This window comes from Thamnophis elegans, chromosome 2, assembly GCF_009769535.1.
Source record: "Thamnophis elegans isolate rThaEle1 chromosome 2, rThaEle1.pri, whole genome shotgun sequence".
In the NCBI taxonomy this organism is placed as follows: Eukaryota; Metazoa; Chordata; class Lepidosauria; order Squamata; family Colubridae; genus Thamnophis; species Thamnophis elegans.
The window spans coordinates 104,698,142-104,715,369 of record NC_045542.1 but is presented as its reverse complement, the minus strand read 5'-3'; the positions used below and the strand labels follow the sequence as shown (position 1 = coordinate 104,715,369).

At 38.8% G+C, this 17,228-nt stretch overlaps 1 protein-coding gene across 1 annotated transcript in view; it reads left to right on the top strand.

Annotated features, from left to right (window-relative positions):
• Window positions 1-17,228, top strand: part of DNAH1 (dynein axonemal heavy chain 1) — a 151,797-nt gene that overhangs the window by 125,253 nt on the left and 9,316 nt on the right. The window contains 17 exon segments of the mRNA XM_032210546.1: window positions 659-850; window positions 2,448-2,615; window positions 2,745-2,936; window positions 3,840-3,971; window positions 4,813-4,938; window positions 6,058-6,177; window positions 6,792-6,941; window positions 7,821-7,981; window positions 8,114-8,339; window positions 8,428-8,623; window positions 10,718-10,869; window positions 11,734-11,930; window positions 12,340-12,484; window positions 13,093-13,251; window positions 14,698-14,829; window positions 15,807-15,977; window positions 16,375-16,554. Coding sequence (XP_032066437.1) covers window positions 659-850; window positions 2,448-2,615; window positions 2,745-2,936; window positions 3,840-3,971; window positions 4,813-4,938; window positions 6,058-6,177; window positions 6,792-6,941; window positions 7,821-7,981; window positions 8,114-8,339; window positions 8,428-8,623; window positions 10,718-10,869; window positions 11,734-11,930; window positions 12,340-12,484; window positions 13,093-13,251; window positions 14,698-14,829; window positions 15,807-15,977; window positions 16,375-16,554 — 2,799 coding nt within the window.

Sequence of the window (17,228 nt, the reverse complement as noted above, 5' to 3'; positions counted from 1 at the left end):
AATAAATTATAGCCCTAAAATATGAAATTCCTCATTTCCTTGAAGAACTTTGGTTCTACCAATCCCGGGATGTGGTAAAGTGGATAATTCTACATAACTGGAAAAAATTACTCTCTTGATTTTAATGTGAATATGTTTAATATCTGTTTTTGAAAGTCTATGTTCTAAAACTGAGAAAATTACACAATATTGTCTATATGATCTTAGTTTAATGACACAATTGGGTTAATTGAGCTTTTTTCTGTTAATTGTTCTCTTTTTTAAAACTTTATTTTAAGCATTATATTCACCATATAGACACTCTTTTTTGTTGATGGCAATACATTTTTGTACTTTATTTAAAATAGATGTTAAAAACAATATATATATATATATATAACTAGGGCAATTTGGCCTACTTTCCTCTTCATTGTATTTCTAAGTTATAAATCTTTCGGGGCATGGATTTACCTTTCCATCACTGTTTGCAGACAGTATAATTAGCACTATTCATATACGTGTTTATTTAGACTGATATTAGAGACCAATCACTAAATCGTATGCAAAGATAACTCTACCATTGTTTTATTGAGTTGGGGATAATTATCAATCCGCTAGAGATAGGACATTAATCTGAACTATTTTTTAAAACATTTCATTGTAAAATATTTCCAATTAGGTGCGAGCAATGCAGCGCCCTCCACTTGGAGTGAAATTGGTGATAGAAGCTGTTTGTATTATGAAGGGAGTCAAGCCCAAAAAAATAGCAGGCGAGAAGCCAGGTACTAAGATAGATGACTACTGGGAGCCTGGCAAAGGTCTTCTTCAGGACCCAGGGAAGTTTCTTGAAAGTTTATTTAAATACGATAAGGTAAGTACTTGAAAGGTGTTTATTCTTACTCACCCACAGACACAGGCACATTTGTTTCCAAGGTCTCTTACCTTTCAGGGACCAACAGTATTTTTTCTGTCTCGGTTGCTAAACTTGCTCCTGATCTGCAAGAAACATCAGGTGAAGCCTTTTATGGCAATCGGTACTAATCCATGCTACCTCCTGATAGCTGTAGGTGGAGCTGTTGTTATAAGCAGAAGAGCAGAGTTATGTTTAAAACACACACACAAATAGTTTGGTAACTTTAAGCATCTGGGTAACCGTGGAATTTAAAATGGTCAATTTGTATGTATGTATGTTACTTAATTTTTTAACCCTGTGTCTTTTACATATGGATGGCTATTGTTATTTATCCCAAATAAAAATGCCAGCAAAATCTGTGGGAATCAATAACTTAATACAATACAATACAATAGCAGAATTGGAAGGGACCTTGGAGGTCTTCTAGTCCAACCCCCTGCCTAGGCAGGAAACCCTACATAATTTCAGACAGATGGCTATCCAACATCTTCCTAAAGACTTCCAGTGTTGGGACTTTCACAACTTCTGGAGGCAAGCTGTTCCACTGATTAATTGTTCTAACTGTCAGGAAATTTCTCCTCAGTTCTAAGTTGCTTCTTTCCTTGATTAGTTTCCACCCATTGCTTCTTGTCCTGCCCTCAGGTGCTTTGGAGAACAGTTTGACTCACTCTTCTTTGTGGCAACCCCTGAGATATGGGAACACTGCTATCATGTCTCCCCTAGTCCTTCTTTTCATTAAACTAGACATACCCAGTTCCTGCAACCATTCTTCATATGTTTTAGTCTCCAGTCCCCTGATCATCTTTGTTGCTCTTCTCTGCACTCTTTCTAGAGTCTCCACATCTTTTTTACATCGTGGCGACCCAAACTGAATTTACACTGCTTGCACAACTTACACTGCTAAACTAAAAATAAAATGGGGGGGGGGGAAGGTAAGGATTGCAAGCCCTTTTGCCCCCAATTTAGATTGGAATTCAAGTTGAAATGCCTCTCTTCCAGGACACAAACCTCTACCTGATACTTTTGCAGAGATGCAGAAATCTCACTGCATTATTTTCTCATGGTCATATGCTATCTTGAAATGACATATAGTATAGTTCATCCAACTCTAGAAATTAAATTATATTTTCTTGTTTATGCTTAACAAATGTAGTTTTGTAAGTATGGCTTATGATTCAGTGTGTTTAAAATTAGACAATTGGAACAGCCTGCAGCCTGGAATCATGGGTGCTCCAGTTTTTTCAGACTGTTGGACAACCATTTGTTTGGGACAGTCTTAGGATTCCTGTTCTGGTTTAGAGAGTTGGGCTAGAAGACCTCCAAGGTCTCTTCCCCATTACTGTGATTTTATTACATAATCCATGATTGTAACTTTGTGATTATGTCTTAGGAACTATTACCTTAGCTTGGCTTCAAGTGGAAAAGAATAATACAACAAACTGTTCCTCTGATACAGCTAATGTATTTTTTATCATAAAACCTTGCACTGTTTCTCCTGAGCATTCATATCTTCCTTCTACCAGCATTCATAAGCATTTAAAAAAAATCATTTCAGGATAATATTGCGGATACTGTGATCAAGTTCATCCAACCATATATTGACAGTGAAGAATTTCAGCCGGCAGTTGTAGCTAAAGTCTCCAAAGCCTGCACGTCAATCTGCCAGTGGGTCAGGGCTATGCATAAGTACCACTTCGTGGCAAAAGCTGTGGAGCCAAAGCGCGTAAGAATTATTGCTGTGCTTTTTTCAAAATCATGTACTAGATACCTATGCCCTCTTTCTATGCTTTATGATCTTTTTAAAAAGTGTTTGAGAAGCACTTGGTGTTCACAATTATTTCTATTTCCATAGCAAGCCCTGAGGGAAGCTGAAGAAGATTTGCAAGCCACACAGAAAGTCCTGGATGAAGCCAAGGAACATCTCCGAGAAGTGGAGGATGGCATTGCCAATCTTCAGGCTAAGTACAAAGGCACTTTATCCACAAAAGAGGAACTGGAGATGAAGTGTGATCAATGTGAACAGAGATTGAACCGAGCTGACAAAGTAAGCATAAATCAAGTAATAAAATAAACTCAACAAATTAAGTCAAATAAATTTTTAGCTTCCAGTTTAAGTGCAAAGATGACTAAAAGATTGCGCTGCGGAAACCCAAGCTTGATTTTTATAGCTAAGTTCAACTATAATTGATCTCCCAAGCTGAGCTGATTTTTAAACAGGCCATCTATGCAGGATTGAAATGGTGGCACTTTTTTTAAAAAAAAAAGATCTCCAGATAAATGCAATGATAAATTTACTCATTTGGACTATTTGGGCACTGGGATAATCCTTCTTATCACAAGCAACTATAAAAACAAAGGAGCAGATACCAGTAGACTGTATGTATGTATGTATGTATGTATGTATGTATGTATGTATGTATGTATGTATGTAAATTTAAATAAATAATTGGGAAATGTTCTGAACCACTGGGAGTATGATAGTTGGCATACTGGCAAACTGATTCCACAATCTTGAATTGTGATTTAGTTGAGATGGCTTAGAATCCAGCCAGCATGTACATAAGGCAGGGCAGCTTAGTGGTGCCATGCAGAAGGACCCAATAGCGAACACTAGGACACTAGGATTTTCTATCCCTTTTTTACTGTTTTAAATAGCATGATTGTCTTCCTACAAATTCTCTTTCCTTAAAACTGTTACATTGGGAAAAGTAATAAAATTGTCTCTTTCCACCAAAATATATGTTGGCCAGGAAAGGTTTTCTACTTCCAATTTACAGTTATTTTATTAGTTTAATCATGTGTGAGATTCAAGCCTAATGTTTCATGTTAAATGTATTTTTTTTTTAAAGTTCATGTGTTGCCTTCTTGCATTTCCTATTAGAGTTTTCTGCTAGGAGAAGATCTAAGGAAGAAGCAAACTAACATATTGTATATCTGTTGTGTTTAGCTAATTAATGGTCTGGCTGATGAAAGAATACGTTGGCAGGAAACAGTCCAGAAACTAGATTATATGATCAACAACATTGTAGGCGATGTTTTAGTTTCCTCTGGCTTCATTGCATATTTAGGACCATTTACGGTGAGTAAGAAAAATGTCTTCTTTTCCACAATATTTGAGCTTGATATTGAATAAAGGCTGCTCCTACAGCTGTATACCAGGTCAATATATTTGCTGTCTAAACATTTCAAGAGAATTATACTGTAGACACTTGGACACATATGAGTCTTTTCTTACACAGTCGCCCAGGAAGCAAGCCTTTCCACCCAAAATGGCTTCCTACTCTTATACTGAGATAGGCGTCAAATAAATTTAGCAAACAAACAAACAAACAAATAATCAGCTCCACTAAAAGCAAAGTATTTCCTCCTTACCTTTCTCCTTCAGTTGCACTATTTTCAGAACTACACGGATATACAAAATTGTTGTTGTTACCCAAGTAATTTTCATAGATTAATAACTCCTTTTATTGAAAAGCGGGGATCCATTGTTTGCTCTTATCCACGTCAGGCCTATATTGTTGTTAGATCCAGGCTTGTTGTTAAATTGATCTAAATTAGAATTAACTACAGTTGGTAGTACTAAGAGGGAGTGCACACACAGTTCAAACTGTGTTTTTTAATCATGCTTTGGAAATTGATGAGCTCTAAATGCAGAGTTGAGCTTATGTTTATAAGAAAATCTGAATGCAAAAGGGAGTATGTGAAAGCATAATCTATAGCATCTGAACGGAATCTTCTTATGAAGCTTCTTAAAATAGTCATTCCCTACTGAAATTATTATATGTTCTAAAACAGATATGCATATTGACATCAAACCTCAACTTCAACATCAAGAGTTGATTACAAGTAGCTGGGGAAAAAATAATTTAATTAAGCATACTGATAATTTCATGTTAATAGTTCAATATTTTCCTTTGTAGGGTCAATATCGCATATCGCTTTGTGACGAATGGATAAGCCGGCTGGAGTTGCATAAGGTTCCACACACAAAAGAACCAAATTTCATAGCTACACTTGGAGACCCAGTGAAAATCCGATCATGGCAGGTAATCTTAATATGAATACCAGCTAGTTTTGCCAAATAGCAAAGCTTTGAGTTGCTATGCATTTTTTAAGGCATGTGAATCAGTGGTGGGATTCTTTTTTTTTTTTTACTACCGGTTCTGTGGGTATGGATTGATGGGCATTGCATGGCTTGGTGGGCGTGGTGTAGTTTGGTGGGCGTGGCAGGGGAAGGATACTGCAAAATCTTTATTCTCTCCCCAATCCAGGGGAAGGTTATGGCAAAATCCCCATTCCTTCCTGATCAGCTGGGACTCAGGAGACAGAGAATAGATGGGGCGGGGTCAGTCAGAGGTGGTATTTACCGGTTCTCCAAACTACTCAAAATTTCAGTTACTGGTTCTCCAGAACTGGTCATAACCTGATGAATACTACCTCTGATGTGAATCCTAGAGAGTGATCATACAAAAGAACAATTCAGGGATATTTTAAGAAGTTTTGGGAATGTTATACTTTCTACTTAATTGAAAATATTGAAGAAATTACACTGAGAAGCAGTATTTATGTTGATGCCCTCAGTTATTTGGTATTGTGATTTCCATACCTTCTAGAATTGATGAATCCTTATGTACAAAAAATGTCCAATATGGTTTGCTTGGACTTGATCAAGAATAAATCAAAACAAGGAAATAAATTATATTTGGACCATCATAAACCTAAATTATTCATTTTATTGAAAAGATTTTAAGATTAGTTAAGAGATCAGTCTCTCTGTAATATGGACCATTGCAGTATTTCTGGAAAATATGGATGCCTTTTCCTTTGATATACTGTATACTCAAAGCTCTACTGACTCCTGTCATTCAAGTGGACCAGCCAGAGAGTATCTTAACTGAACCTTAACTGAAGATATTCAGTTGTTCAGTTTGAAGCAACCTGTCCCACTCTATAAATAAAAGCTGTGCAGGGATATCTTTAGTTATTCTGTTGTCAATAAAAACTTTACAGTGAATCAAAGGATAACATTACAGTGTGGTGTAAAATTCTACACATATTTTTGATTTCTATGCCATTAGCATGTAATTTACATAATGTGTGTACTTTACCAGATTTAGCTTATCTTGATGCATAGCAAACATGTGTTTTATGTTCTTCATATGCAGATTGCAGGTTTACCTAATGATACTTTATCTGTGGAAAATGGTATGATTACACAGTTTTCTCAACGCTGGACTCTATTTATAGATCCACAGGGACAAGCCAACAAATGGATAAAAAACTTGGTAAACCTTCCCTGTTGATATTATTAAACACATTTATTTTTACCAAAGGAGTTTTTCTAGCTGGCATTAAAGGCTTCTTCCTATAAACACTTGTTATTTCTTCCTCTTAAAATGTTTAATTTACAAATGACAAATCCTACACTAGAAAATTATATTCAGTTATAATTGAACTACTGATTATTTATACCATATTTTTATTTAACTTTTATCTTCATTTTTATAGTTTTCTTTTTGACTTCCCTAGGTGGAAAAACATGTTCTAGAATTTCTAAGGTAGAAAATCAATTTCACCTATGTTCAAAGATAATGATTATGAGAAGCAGTAATATGCAGAGTGACTGTAATTACTTTATTTTCTATAATTTATCAATTAGTGTACACCTTGCTGAAACCAGTCTTCAGAACTTTGCAATAGCATGGTCCCTTATTTCATTCACTATACTTTTGTGTTATGTTCCATGCAATATCAAAATTTACGTCAATACATTGATCCTTTCTCTCCACCTACAAACCCATTTTGATCCATGTCTTGTCTTTGTTCCTTTCCACTTGCATATAAATCAGTCATCCGATTCCACCTCTACTGAGTTTCTTTGTACTCTGCTGTTTTTCAGGAAAAAGATAGTGGGCTAGATACATGCAAGCTCAGTGACCGGGATTTTCTACGTAGCTTAGAGAATGCCATTCGTTTTGGGAAGCCATTTCTCTTGGAGAACGTAGGGGAAGAACTAGATCCAGCTCTTGAACCTGTGCTGTTGAAACAGGTGACTCCTCCCCCCCCCCCCCCCCCCCCGTGTGTGTGTTTATAAGGTTATCAAGAATTGGCTGTTTCTCAGCAGCCACCATTGGATAAGCACGTCTAAAGTAGTGCTGAAATTAGTATAAAACTATATTCCAGTCCACCCTCACATCTTTAAGGCCAGTTTGCTGGTGTGTGTGTGTGTGTGTGTGTGTGTGTGTGTGTGTGAGAGAGAGAGAGAGAGAGAGAGAGAGAGAGAGAGAATCAAAACTAGAATGTTGCATATTGCAGCTGAGTTTTGTGCAGAAGGGAATTCCTTATTTTTTTCACTATCTGATATTTTTCTTCATAACAATCCTCTACCACTTGCCATCCCCCATCATTCATAACATGGAGGAAAGGAAGATGCCACTAATTTATGCTAATATTGTTATTGTACCAAGTAGTTTACAATGAGATAATGGAGTAAAATACGAGATTCATGCTGAGGTGCACAAATTATCAGTAATCTGCCTCTTATCAGAATAGCTGGGAACCAGGCATTCACTTTTGACCATGAATCTCCACCCCAACCACATAGATTGATTCATCCCAAATGATATTTTCCTCTAAATGGGATGGACAAATCTCACGGTTAAAATCAAGATTTTTAATATCCTAATTTTTATCATTAAAAAAATAAAGATAAAAGCAAGCATGGAAAATATAGAAAATAAAATTAAGAAAAATATAAAAGAATAAATGCAGATTAAATTTATTTGCAGCAGTTACAAATACATGTATTGTCATTCCTCCCCCATTAAGAGAGAAAATCATGATATTAAAATTGTATTATTGCTCCTGCATCACCACCTCTCTTTTTCATGTTTCCCTGAAATGTTTTCATGTTTCCCTGTTTATATAGACTTATAAACTGCAGGGCAGCATAGTATTGAAGCTGGGAGACACAGTGATTCCATATCATGATGATTTCAACTTGTACATCACTACCAACCTTCCTAATCCCCATTACACTCCAGAGTTATCAACAAAGCTTACCCTGATTAACTTCACCCTATCTCCCAGGTAATGGCAAATTACTCTCTCCTATATTAAATATCGAATCAAACTGTTGCCGTCATTAATGGATAACTTTTTTTTAAATTTTCATTGTATTCTTTGACTGCTCTGCTTACTTGCTTGCTTACTTAATTACAGTGGCTTAGAGGACCAGTTGCTAGGCCAGGTGGTAGCTGAAGAACGGCCTGACTTAGAAGAAGCTAAGAACCAGCTGATTGTCAGCAATGCCAAGATGCAACAGGAACTGAAGGAAATTGAAGACCAAATTCTGTACCGTCTGAGCTCTTCCGAGGGGAACCCTGTGGATGACCTGGAGCTCATCAAAGTTTTGGAAGCATCCAAATTAAAAGCAGGAGAAATTCAGGTGCTTATTTAGGCTCCCCTCTCAAATCACTTGTTTCTTTTGACTTAAGATATATTTGCATTTCCGTTTGTCTTTCAATCTCCCACAGGCCAAAGTAAAGGCAGCTGAGCAGACCGAGAAAGATATTGATATCACTCGGCTGGAGTATGTCCCTGTGGCTGTCCGCACCCAGATCCTTTTCTTCTGTGTCTCAGACCTGTCCAATGTTGATCCCATGTACCAATATTCGTTGGAGTGGTTCCTCAATATATTTCTAACAGGAATTGCAAACTCGGAGAGAGCAGGTATTTTAAATGACTTACTTGTATATAATATCTATCCTTTCCCACCCAGAACAGTGTAGGTCTCTTCATGGTCTGAATGGCAATTTATGCATTACATAAGGGACTGAATATTCATATACAATACATTCAGAAAGTATTCACCCCTCCCCCTGCATTTTGACAATTTTGTTATGCTGCAGCCTGATTCTACAGTTGCTGAAATTCTTTCTTCTTCTTCTCAATAATCTATACTCAGTACTCCACAATGGCAAAGCAAAAACAGTATTTTATAAATGTTTGTAAATGTATTAAAAATAAAAAACTGAAATATCACATTAGCATAAGTATTCAAACTCTTGGCAACAAAGACGTGAAATGTAGCTCTGATGCTTCCCTTTTGATCATTGTTGGCATGTTTCTACACCTTGTTTAGCATCCACCTGTGGTAAATTAAATTGATTGGATATGATTTGGAATGGCAACACTTCTCTATAGAAGGCCTCACAGTTGACAATGGATACTGTAGCAGAGTAAAAGCAGTGAGGTCAAAGGAACTGCCTGCAGAGCTCAGAGACGGGATTATTAGAATGCACAGATCTGGAGAAGGTTACTATAAAATTTCTGCTGTGCTAAAGGTTCCCAAGAGCATAGTGGCCTCTATAATTCTCAAATGGAAGACGTTTGGCATAACCAGGACCCTTCCAAGAGCTGGTTGCCCAGTCAAACTGAGTAATCAGAGGAGAAGGGCCTTAGTAAGAGAGATGACCAAGAACCCAAAGGTCACTCTGACTGAGCTCCAGAGATCCTGTGTGGAGATGAGACAGAGTTCCAGAAGGGCAACCATCACTGCAGCCCTCCATTGATCTGGGATTTATGGCTAGAGTGGCTAGATGGAATCCTCTCCTCAGTGCAAATCACATGAAAGCCCACTTGAAGTTTGCAAAAAAGCCCCTTGAAGGACTCTGTGAGGAATAAGATTCTCTGGTCTGATGAAACTAAGATTAAACTGTTTGGCCTCAATTCTAAATGTTACGTCTGGAGGAAAACAGACCATGCCCAACACCATCTCAACAGTGAAGCATGGTGGTGGCAGCATCCTGCTATGGCATCCCCATAGGGACTGGGAGACTGGTCAGGGTTGAGAAAAAACTGAATGCAGCCAAATACAGGGATATCCTCAGCAAAAACCTGTTCCACAGAGCTCAGGACCTCAGCTCAGAAACTCAGGGCTGAAGGTTCACTTTCCAACATGACAACAAAGCACACAGCCAATGTTGTAGAGGGGCCCAGTCAGAGCCCTGACTTGAACCCTATTGTACATCTCTAGAGGGACCTGAAAATGGCTGTCCACCAATGGTTGCCATCCAGCCTGACTGAGCTTGAGAGGATTTGCAAGGAAGAATGACAGAAAATCCCCTAATCCAGATGTACAAAGCTTGTTATGTCATATGCAGAAAGACTAGAAGTTGTAATTGCTGCCACAGATACTTCAACAAAGTACTGAGTGAAGGGTCTGAATACTTACGCCAACGTGATGTTTCAGGGTTTTTTTTCTTTTTAATACGTTTACAGACATTTCAAAAATTCTGTTTTCACTTTGTCACTGCGAGGTACTGAGTGTAGACTAATGAGAAAAAATTAATTTCATCAACTGTAGAATAGGCTGCAGCATAACAAAAGTCACAAAAGTGAATGTGTTCTGAATACTTTCTGAACGCGCTGTATGTCTGTTCGCTCTTCTGCCTCCATTGAAATATTACAAATATTAAGCTATGAGAAGCAATGATGGTAGCTGCATTCAGTCTGCAATATGTGTATTATGTATGTCGACATGGGTGTATCCGGTGTGTGTTCACATGCTATTTTTCCCCTCACTGTTCTAAAAGCTACCCTTATGATTAAAATTCCAGATGAATAGATTATTTCAAAAAGTTTGGCATCTTCAGCAGTATGAGTTTTTCTCATAAAGAGTTTGTGCATGGCCATAAGGATGAGGCAAAACTTCAAAGAACACTGTTGCTTGCATGGACCATTTTTGGATAATAATCACCTCTAAGATTTTTTGCTTTAAGTCTGCATCATTTTATGCATTCTTTTGTGAATTACTGCTTTCAGATACGCTGAAGAAGCGGATTGCAAATATCAATAAGTACCTCACCTTTAGCCTCTACAGCAATGTTTGTCGCAGCCTCTTTGAGAAACATAAGCTCATGTTTGCATTCCTGGTGTGCATCCGGATCATGATGAATGAAGGCAAAATAGACATGGTAAGAATAATGACATCTTCTGTTAAGGGCTTATAGATGGCTGTAAAATGCATCTGAACAAAAGAATGGGCAGTCTAACATGGTTAACACAGGGAAAACATCAGTTAATATAAATAGTAAATCAGATTATAAACTGGAACCTTCTGGAAGAATATTAGTGAGAAAATAAGAGAGATCTCCTTCACAAATGGCATTCTGAGCTTGAGCCCAGCTACCATGTACTAAGTCTTTAATCTAATTTCTGGCTACAATGGAAGGAATGTGTATATGCATTAATAACTGGTCAAGAAGTAATAGTTTCTACTAATCACACAAAATATAATGTGCTCAGTGGTGGGATTCAAATAATGTAACAATCGGTTCTCTGCCCTAATGACCAGCTTGGTGGTCACGTGTCTGGGTGGGCGTGGCCAACTCCAATGTCACTCACATCAATGGGCGCTTCGTCTTAGCTGTTACAATGTAATAAAGGTTAACGGGAGAGGCAGTTTCTGTAAGCAGGGCAATAAAGATTAGGCTAGAAACAACACCAGAATGTTTCCTTCCCTTACAGGATTAGCCCTGTAAAGTGCAAAAAAACCAAAATAAGATTTCTTCCAATAACCGGTTCTACAAACTGCTTAGAAAATTAACAACCGGTTCTCTCGAATAGGTGCGAACTGGCTGAATCCCACCACTGAATGTGCTCTATAAAAAGTTTTGTAAATGTTTAGATTTATAGGCTCAAAAAGAGAACATTTCCATATATTTATGCTACAGAGGTGAATGCAAAGACCAAAAATGAGTATAATAAATAATTGTCACTCACGACAAACCTTCACACACAGACAACCCTCTATATCTTTTTCTAATTTCAATGCACAGGAGGAATGGCGTTACCTTATTTCTGGCGGCACTATAAAGATCATGCGAGATAATCCAGCTCCGGCCTGGCTATATGAAAGAGCATGGAATGATATCCTGGCCTTAACCAACTTGCACAATTTCTCCTCATTTGCAGATGACTTTGTGGCAAACCTGTCTGGGTTTCGCACAATTTTTGACAGTGCTGAACCTCACAGGTAATTTTACTTTCAATCTTCAGATTTGCTACATTTCTCAGTAATGCTATCGTTTAACACTAGTTCAAACTAGGGCACCCTTTGAGTCAAGTGTGAGTTCTGTTAACTTCAAGAACATAGTTACGGGTTTTTCTGACATTAGTATAAATGTGTTTTATTACCATGTCTCCCAGAGTAGAATTTCAATTTTCCAATCTAATCTACCAAGCAAGATTCCCTGACAGTCCTGCTAAACTTTCTGAGATCAGCCATACTGGGCCAGCACGTAGCTGTGTATGCGGTGGTTATTCTTAATTAAAATCCATTTACGATAGTAATTATGTTCAGAAAAGCACTTGAGAAATGTCATCCAGTGGTCAACTGGATGTCTTTAGTCTAGACCTAACGTAAGCCCTTCTATTTTTTGCAGGGAGCCTCTGCCAGGCATATGGGACACCAAGCTGGATTCTTTTCAAAAACTGTTAGTCCTGCGCTGTCTGCGGGGGGACAAAGTCACCAATGCGATGCAGGACTTTGTGGCTGCTAACTTGGGACAGAGCTTTATTGAACCACAGGTAGCCAATCGTGCTTAATCACATACACAGAGGCTGAACAGCAGAGGTGACAGAAATTTTAGTTGACAAGACTTTGGCCTCCTGTTCTGGTCCTGTGTCTCTCTTTCCTTGCCCAACCTTTCTCCTCCCAATAGATGAAAGCACAGGAAGAAATTCTAAGCCCATGATGGTGAACCTATGGCACATGTGCCAGAGGTGGCATGTGGAGCCATTTGTTAGGGCATGTGAGGCGTTGCCTTGTCAGCTCCAGCGTGCACTGGGCAGCTGACTTTGGCCTTTGTTTTTGGCCATTTTTCGCCCTCTGGAAGTGAAGTCTCCAGAGGGCCTCCAAGGAGGCGGGGGCATTTTCGCCCTCTCCAGGCTGCTAGAAAGCCTCTGGAGCCTGGGGAGGGTGAAAAATGGGTCCATCGCATGCCAAAAGCGGGGGGAGGGTGTGGGGCGCATGCACAAGAGCGGGAGGGGTGTCACACACATAGAATTATGGGTGTGGGCACACCCACACACAACCCCCTGCACTCCCCCGCTTTTGGCACACAATGGCCAAAAGGTTTGCCATCACTGTTCTAGGCAATAACAGTAAACAAAGAACTCTTTTTTATATATTTCAGACTGCAAATCTTTCAGTGGTCTTTAAGGAGTCTACTTCTACCACCCCGTTGATATTCGTCCTCTCTCCAGGCACAGACCCAGCTGCCGATCTGTATAAATTTGCTGAAGAAATGAAGTTTTCCAAGAAACTCTCAGCAATTTCTCTTGGACAGGGACAAGTAAGAGCTCGCACAGAAGCGCTTACCCTTTCAAGCAAACTTACAGGTCCAGACCGTGTTATGTTCATCCTCTGAAAGGCTGTATAAAATATACTCTTGCCACAATCCTGTTTCTAACTGGCATATAAGCTCCAGGCAGGCTCAGAGGCCCCTGTGATTCTTCAGGTGTCAAAGAGACTCTGGGCCAAGTGATGTTTGAATCCATTTCTTTCCCCAGCATTCAAGAGCATTATGTACTGACTTTTTATAAGTAGTCCTCAACTTATGACCGCAGTTGAGCCCAACATTTCTGCTGTTAAGCGAATGTTGTCCTATTTCATGACCTTTCCTGACACAGTTAGAATATTCTAGAATAGAATAAAATAACAGAGTTGGAAGGGACCTTGGAGGTCTTCTAGTCCAACCTCTTGCTTAGGCAGGAAACCCTACACCAGTGGTCTCCAACCTTGGCAACTTTAAGACCTGTGGACTTCAACTCCCAGAGTTCCTCAGCCGGCTTTGCTGGCTGAGGAACTCTGGGAGTTGAAGTCTACAAGTCTTAAAGTTGCCAAGATTGGAGACTACTGCCCTACACCACTTTACACAAAGTTGTCAAGTGAACCATTGCAGGTGTTAAGTTGGTCACACAATTGTTCAATTGACTTTGCTTGTCAGAAGGTCTTAAAAGAGGATCACATGACCCCAGGACACTGCAACCCTCACAAATATGCGTCAGTTGCCAAGTGTCTGAATTTTAATCACATGACCATTGGGGATAAGTGTGAAAAACGGTCACAAGGCACCTTTTTTCAGTGCCGCTGTAATCTCGAACACTTACTAAATGAATTGTTGTAAGTCAAGGAACGCCTGTACTTTTGCTGTAGTTCAGGCCAATTTGATACATTCTCCAAAAATAACTTGATGTATAGCTAATCATTCTCTGATACCACAGCTTAATTTAGAATACAGAGGATAGTTTGTTATTATTATTCTGAAAAGATTTTGGGCACCAAAAATCTTTCCTATCTATTATAAAACACCACACTGTGCACTGGTAGGTTTCAGTTCAATTTAGTGCCTGGACTAAAACTATTTTAGTTTCCTTTAGCCAACACTTTATGCTCCCCCCCCCCCCCGGTTTCTAATGAATGTAACTGCACGAAATCTTTGAAAGCTAAAAAGCCCCTCTTGTTGAATTTTCTTCTCCTAGTCATAGATGTGGAGAATTAGCATGCCCCCCGAATTGTACCTGATGATGTAATATTCTGTGTCATTGTTTTTGTTTTTATTCTTTTTATGTTTATATTAAATCAGTAAAAATGCAAAGGGAAAAAGTAAACTGTACTTAACATAGTAAAGAATTGAGGTGGGAGGAATGCGTTTATCCTTCCAATGGTGAAGAACAAGTCACGGTGTGTAAGGCGGGAAGCTGTGTGCTTTGTTCAGATGTCAATCTCTGTTATTTAGGGACCGCGAGCAGAAGCCATGATGCGCAGTGCAATGGAACGTGGGAAGTGGATCTTCTTTCAAAATTGCCACTTGGCTCCAAGCTGGATGCCTTCTTTGGAGAGACTCATTGAAGGCATTAACCCTGATAAGGTGAGATGCATATGGACTTAAACTGTCTCTCTTTAATATTTCAGCATTGAAAATGAGTTTCCCCTCATTTGAGAAGATTGTGCCCCGCACTTCAAGGCTGGAGGGGGAGGGCTGCAGATACCTGTGCTCACTGCTGTCCTCCCCCATACTTTAATTTGATGTCAAAATTTGTAACAGCTTTTTTGCAGGGATAAGAGAAGTTTCAAAGATTTTGACAATTTAAACTGACGTTATTACCGAGAAAGAAACAGAAATTTCTACTCTATTATCTCTGCGTGTTTGCCTAGTGTAGAAAGATTGCTTATTGCTGACCTAGGCACAGAAACTCTGAATTTACATTTCTTGTTTCTAGAATAAAAACTGTTTTCTTCCAAAGGTTGGACAGTGTTAGTAAATATTCTTCTTCAATCATTGGTTGCTAACCCAATGTATATTTTCAGTAAGAAAATAAAATATATCCAAACCTATCCCTAGAACAGGGCTATCAAACTCAATTTCATTGAGGGCTGCAACAGAGTTGGGTTTGAACTCGGGGCCCAGGGTGGGCATGGCCAGGTCAATGTCAGTCATGTTGGGGGCGCTTGTGGTGGCCCAGTCACACTCCCTGTGAAAAGGGGCTCCCAAATGCATTTTCACAGGCAGAAGCACCACAGGCCAGTCCATGGTGGTCCCACAGACCAGATCTAAATACCCCATGGGCAGTATCTGCCCCCCAGGCCTTAAGTTTGACACCCCTGCCCTAGAAGGCTAGGAAAACTATTCCAATCTATTTTTAGACCTTTCCATGCTTTCTAAAAGAGGAGAGATTCTTTAGGATGAATATCTTATTTTATTCCCCACCAAAGAGAAACATTTCTGTATGTCTGTTCAACAAGGACTTTTTCTGATGAGAGAGAAACTGGATTCCAGTAGAAAAATTACTTTCTAAAAGTTTGGTTTCAGGTTACTGACGTCCTGCATCCATTTTTCTGGTTCAGGTACACCGAGATTTCCGACTTTGGTTGACCAGTTTGCCAAGTAACAAGTTTCCAGTGTCCATCCTCCAGAATGGATCCAAGATGACCATTGAGCCCCCTCGAGGAGTTAAAGCTAACCTGCTGAAGTCTTACAGTAGCCTGAGCAATGACTTCTTGAACTCCTGCATCAAAGTAAGGAATCCTACCCTTCCCTACTCCTAGACTCCTCCTCCCCACCCAAAAAATCCCCCTTAGTGCTCCCTTCCTTTCACAACTTTGGTTTGCTCAGAACAGGTTCAGTGTTCCTTGCATCTGCTGTTGTGGAAATAATACATAGAATACAGAGGAATTCTTGGTCCTGTTCTCATTTGAACCTTTCATTATTATTTCTCCTTTGTCAACAGTTTATTCTCATGGAAGTATATTCCTTTGGTTGGAATGGAGTTCAGAAAAAGGCATTCGCCCTTTCATTCTACAAAGTCTGAAATAGGCACTAAAAAAAAAACAACCAACCTAAACGTTCATATGCATGCACCATAACATTTTAGTTGTGGCCTTTTAGAATCACAAGAGATGTTGTGTTTTGCAGGTTAGCGAATTCAAATCCTTGCTCCTTTCTCTTTGCCTGTTCCATGGCAATGCACTAGAAAGGAGAAAGTTTGGCCCACTGGGTTTCAATATTCCGTATGAGTTCACCGATGGAGATCTGCGCATTTGCATCAGCCAGCTGAAAATGTTTCTGGATGAATATGAAGAAATCCCTTACAAGGTAGGCTCCCTAGTCTTGCAAAGGGGGGAATGAAGCAGAAGCCTGAGAATTTATGAAGCGAGAGGTTTGTCCTATTTCCGAATCCAGCTGGATCTTTTGCAGAAACATAACTTGTTTAGCTATATATTATTTTTTTTATTTGTCTTACTTAAGATGTTTGGTTTGTAGCACTTCAGGCTAATAAAATCAAGAAATGGTGCAATAAAATTGTATACGGAATGCAGGTGCTATTCCCTACCTAATGGAATAATGCTTTTCTTTCTACCTCAAGAGATAGCAAAAATGATTAAATAGTGCCTCAGTGAATTTGTAAAAAAAATAAACAAATAAATAAAATAGTGCAATAAAATGGGTAGCTTGGGGAAATTAAGAAAAGTAGTATTTAAAAAAAAAAACTTCTGCAAATGTTGCAACCATTGTACTAGGGAAGTACCACAGATAGCCTTAGCAGAGATTAGAGAACTAGATCTTGGAAAATGCAAGAACTCTTTAATTTAATGTTGATGGCTTTGAAATAGCTATAATTATAATTATGAATGCTATAACCAAATGTGCAATTTTCAGATAGACTATAGCAATAAACAATGATTATTAAGCAACATTATATAAAGTCAGGCTGCCTAATAGCTGCTTTATAACACGGAGGTAGAGTAGCGTTTGAGATATTTGACTGT